The sequence below is a fragment of the Castanea sativa genome, chromosome 11 (assembly GCF_040712315.1).
Source record: "Castanea sativa cultivar Marrone di Chiusa Pesio chromosome 11, ASM4071231v1".
Taxonomy (NCBI): domain Eukaryota; kingdom Viridiplantae; phylum Streptophyta; class Magnoliopsida; order Fagales; family Fagaceae; genus Castanea; species Castanea sativa.
The window spans coordinates 51,317,114-51,322,362 of NC_134023.1; the positions used below are offsets into that span (position 1 = coordinate 51,317,114).

General features: G+C 39.9%; 1 protein-coding gene across 1 annotated transcript; it reads right to left on the bottom strand.

Annotated features, from left to right (window-relative positions):
• Positions 1-1,841: 1,841 nt before the first annotated feature.
• Positions 1,842-4,753, bottom strand: LOC142615382 (cytochrome P450 81E8-like). The gene is made up of 2 exons (XM_075788132.1): positions 3,723-4,753; positions 1,842-2,660 (listed from the first exon to the last, which is right to left on the bottom strand). Exons 1-2 carry the CDS (start codon positions 4,605-4,607, stop codon positions 2,031-2,033), a joined length of 1,515 nt encoding a protein of 504 aa, XP_075644247.1. The 5' UTR covers positions 4,608-4,753; the 3' UTR covers positions 1,842-2,030.
• Positions 4,754-5,249: the final 496 nt, after the last annotated feature.

The following is a 5,249-nucleotide window of genomic DNA, read 5'->3' on the forward strand; positions in this document are numbered from 1 at the left end:
GGTGGCCTTCTTGTCAATGATTCTCTCAGCCCAGATTCATCGGGCAACCCCATTCGAAAGGTGCTTGCCGCAATCTTTTCATTGCCCTCGCTGATCTCGTTATACAGCTCCCAGTACCGGTTAGCATAGTTGCGAAGGGTTTCCCCAGCCCCCATCTTCATTGACAGTAACGCGCACACAGGCTGCGGAACCTGGCTACAAGTCATGAAACGTATATCGAATTCCTGGATCAGTTCCGAAAAACTGTGGATCGAACCTTTAATCCGTTGAACCACCTCAAAGTAGTGGGGCTGAGGCTCGAAGGGAAGACCTTACACATCAGCGCATCATTATGGACGTGTAAAGACATCATTTGAATGTAGTGGCTTACATTTTCTACCAGGTCTGTCTTTCCGATGTAGGAGTTGAACGGCGGCCGCGTGAATCTGCTCGGCATTGGTGTGCTTTCAATATCTCTCGAGAATGGCGATTGGGCAGCTTGTTGTAACGCTTGGCTCATTGCGTCCATGGCCATATTTCGAGGTCGTCCCTCATCTAGGGAAGTCGAATCACGATACATCTGCGAATGATCGCGGTGCCGATGTGATCCGGATTGATGAGACCCTGCCGCTCGGTGGTCCCTTACACTTACCGACCTTTCTCTTCGCTAGCCGTGGTCCCTCATTCTATGCTTGCCCCTCGCTTGCAACTCTAAATCCCTCACCATCCTAAGTAGGCGCTCGAGTTCCCGATCCCTCTACTCAAGCTCCTGGTCCCTCCTGTCAGGGCAGTTGCGGCCTGAAACATTAGACGTTGTCTGTAGAGTTTGATACAACCCTCTTCGAATTCGGACTCCTCCGCTTCTTCGTGCCGTTTGTCCTCCTGCCTTTTCTGTCTCCTTTCTCGCCATGTGGACCCCCGCGATGATCCTTCAGAGCCACTTTCAGCATAACTTCCTAGCCTACTTCCAGACATTTTCCTGTGCGCGCCTCAATAGCACCACAGCTACTTAGGAGATTCCCACAGACGGCGCCAATTGTGGTTGCCCACAATGTAGTTGTTGGGCTTTAACTCTATTTGGGCTCACAATTTATTAACTTTATGGGCTTTTGGATTTCCTACAAAGGGTGGTCCTATGTTCGGCAACCCACACATTCTTATCCCCTATATTCTCAGAACTATATTCCCTATTTCCCAGGATGATCGCTCCCTTTCCTTAGTGTTTTTTCTCTCACCTTGCCAACCCCTTCAACTGAATCTTCCTTGCCTATTTATAACCAAATTTAGTGGGATGACCATGATCATTTTCCTGATGGGTGGAATGAGAGGTCCAATACTGTTTCCACTAAGTGGATGCTTAATTGTGAGTGGGAGAAGGTGATAGTGGCATTGGAACTAGCTCCACCGTTAAATTTGATGCCCGACAGAGGCATTCCCGAGGCAACGAAAGGAAGGTCCAATACCATTACTCTTAAGTGGATGTTTGGTGATGAGTGGGAGAAGGTGACAATGGCATTGGAACTAGCTCCGCTAGTAGATTTGATGCCCGACAGCAGCATTCCCTAGGTGATGCCATGCACTCCGAGTTTTACCTACCCGGGGATATATTCATCGGAGGCAGTGAGACTTCACCTTCGCCGGTCATGTCGTAAACGTTTTCATCCCTAGGCTTTGGGTTTTAGACGAGCATCAAAACTTGACTAGAATGAGCCCGTGCGTTTGATCAGTGTAAGGTTCTACACATGACATCAATATAATGGGCTTTTACGAACAACCGGGCCTAAAGAAGGGCAACGCCCGTACACACATAAAATAGTAGGAAAGCAAATATGCTAATCTTCCAAAACCTTTCTCATTCCTTTTACCTATAAAGTTAATATAAATTATTATATAGGGCAAGCTAAAAATAATAAAAAAAAGTTTAAAATGTTCAAATACAATAATACAATATAAATACTAGCAATGTACTTATATATTACAATAACTAACTAATGTTTAATTAATCTCCGCAAATATAGCTAAGCTATTCTTGCAAACCTCAATAACATTGCTCAAAACTCATCCTCAGACATAGAAAGAACCTTAGTTATAATTGGGCGAGCTCTGCACATGGCCTCCAATGCCACGGCTTTGGGCATGGTGATCCCATTACCTTCAACCATGTCAACTTCTTCCTCACTAATCCTTTCCCACTCAAAGCATTGAATTAATGACCCCAATGTCAATCCTATTGTACGTTGGGCAAGGCTTGCCCCGGGACAAGCCCTCCTTCCCAGTCCAAATGGCATTAACTTGTTCAGGTCACTCTCTCCGTTTTCAAACCTCTCAGGCTTAAAACTAGTTGCATCATGCCATATATTGGGGTCTCTATGTATGGCCCATGCATTAACCAATAACATTGTCTCACGTGGAACATTATATCCTCCGATTGTACAATCTTCAGAGGACATGTGGGGTAAAAGCAATGGGGCTGCAGGATACAATCTAAGAGTCTCCAAGATTATATTTTGTAGATAGTGCAATTTAGAGACATCTGATTCATTGAGTAATTTTTCTTGTCCAATTTGATTATCCAACTCAACTCTAGCATTCTTCAACACCTGAGAATGATTGAGCAAATTGGACATTGCCCACTCTATTGTGACCGCTGATGTGCCAGTCCCCGCAATTAACAAGACCTGGTTATTATACATTTAATACATTCTTAGATTACGACAAGAATTTGAAAGTAAAAAAATGGATTGATAACTTATATTGATTTTAGCGATTCTCAAAATCACACCAAGAATTTTAAAGTAAAAATGGATCGATAGCTAATATTTATTTTTGTGAATTGATTACTGGTATTTTGATAAGGGCAAAACTTAAGTAGAACACCTTAAGTGCAATTCCTTAGGTTCCCTTTTAAACATTCAACCATGTGGCTACTTAACTAAAAAATACACTTCCATCCCATAAGAAAATATTCACATGGCAGAATTTTAAAATGAGAATCTAAGGAACTACACCTAAGTACTATACCTAATCTTGCTCTTTTGACAAAGGATCCTAATAAAATAGCACCGAGTTGAATTGACTGGTAGTTTTATGATAGCTTTAGAGATAGGGATAAGACATGTATTGGTCTAGTGTTTCGTCTGGTGAGTATGGAAGAACACTACACAAAAGACTTACCCCAACTTTAGCTTACCTCTAGATGGTAAAAATCTAATTTATATTTTGGAAAAAGAACAATAAAATTTAAAATAATTAATATGATATGATTAAAGATTAATGAGTACCACAAAATTTGAAAATTTAATTGACTTATAACTCTCTATACTGTTTTTATGAAATTAGAGTCTCAAGCCACACCTCTATTCTGTACTCTTAGCCGATAGTGGCTGATTATTTCAATAAAATTTCCAGATTTCTTTCTAAAAAAAAAAAAAAATCTCAACCTTGCAAGAGAATCTTGTTCTTAAAAAAATATAAAGATAGTGAGAAGAATATAATATCATAAACAACTTCTTGCTTAGAAATCAAGACTACGAGGTTGACTTCAAATTCGTGTTATACATGTTTTATCCTAACTTGTCAAAAAAACAACTGGGTCAGATTTCGTTATTTGATTACAAAATTTCCCTTATAATTGATCAATCCAATATATTTTCATTGTCTTTAAAAAAGCTTTAGTATTCATGGTTTCAGCTTTTTAATTAGCATCTAGTTCAAACAAAGAAGAAATGACCTACACATATCAGTATAAGCCCTTTGATAATTTGATCCGTGTAGTATTCGGGCTGTGATTTTTGCAAAGAAAGCAGATGATCAATCATAGTGTTCCCCTTCTCTTCCTTCCTCCTCTTCTCATCAATAAGACCTTGCAAGAAAGCATCTGTCTTGTTGGCTAATTTCATCAATCTTTTCTCCAAACGCCCATGATCAATCCATTGCAACAAGGGCACAAACTCTTGTGGATTTGAGACTCCTCCTGCCACTGCTATCTCTTTCATTATCCCCCTGAATTGCCTTGCTTCTTCCTCGCCTTTCACGTCCTCCCCGTAGTATCTCTTCCCCGCCACCATCCTCATTATGATGTTAAATGTCAGGTACAAGAACATAGATTTCAACTCTACCTTAGCAAAACCTTGGCACGAGTTGCGTGACAGTTTGCATAGCAAGTGCTTCACTTCGTCTCTTCGGATGCCTAGAAACATGTTGAGACGATTTGTTGAGAAGATTTCTAATGCACTGATGCGGCGAAGGTTGCGCCAGTGGTCTCCATAAGAAGCTGTTGACACGGCGGTGTGGTTGTAGCCTAAGTGCTTGCTTACTAATAAGCGAGGACGGTTGGCTAAAACAATGTCGTTTTTGGTAAAGCATTCTTCAACCGCAGATGGGGATGATACAATGACCACAAGTTGAGACCCAAATTGGAGAGAGAAGATGTTACCGTATTTTTGTGAAAAGTGGTGGAAAGTACGATGGAGGGGTTTCTTAATGAGATGGAAATGGCCTAGAATTGGTAGAGAAGGTGGGCTTGGTGGGAGGTGTTTGTGTTTTGTTCTTGTCTGAAGCAAGAACTTGAAAGCTAATGCAAGGAGGAGAAGAAGAGAGAGGGATATGTATAGCAACATGTCTTCCATGTTTGATTTGTTGTTTTTTGATATGATGCTTTGTGACAATCTGTTGGAAGATTTTATGGATTATTGTATTCTATAAACACACACCTTCTTTGGCCTACTTCTCATTTTCTTTTGGACTAGTTCAATAAACGCATACCTTCTTGGGAATAGAATATGTTGGCCTCTTGGGGCAACCATACAGACAAACTTTTATCCAAAACATTTTGTGGCCGCAGATTAAATTGTGAAAAGTCAAGATCCAAGAAAGACTTTTTAAACTACTTAAAAAGTAAACACCAACCCCAAATCTTCACTTCTTTTTTTGGGTATGGTTGAGAGCGGGCCAATAAGGGAACATGTACTTAACTACGACAAAACACTAAAGCAGGTAACTGTTTTTTTTTTTTTTTTTTTGGAACTGAAAATTCTGATTCATCGAAAACTAAATAGTAAATACCGAATAGCACAACAGTAACTAAATATTGAACAGCTTTGCCTTTATTTGACTTTGTGGTTTGTGGTTTTGTGTATTGTTAATGTTTTTTTGCTGTGCTTGTTAACATTTTTCTAATGTTGATTCCACTTAATAAAAAAATTAGATAAATAAAATAACAAGACATAAAAGTAGCTCTACAGTTTATTTTAATATTTTTTTCTTTCTAT

Excerpts from the sequence above, each read along its gene's own strand:
- LOC142615382 (XM_075788132.1), bottom strand. The coding sequence starts at position 4,607 with ATGGAAGACATGTTGCTATACATATCCCTCTCTCTTCTTCTCCTCCTT. Across the intron at positions 2,661-3,722 it reads AAATTATCAAAGGGCTTATA|CAGGTCTTGTTAATTGCGGG; the intron begins CTGATATGTGTA and ends ATGTATAATAAC.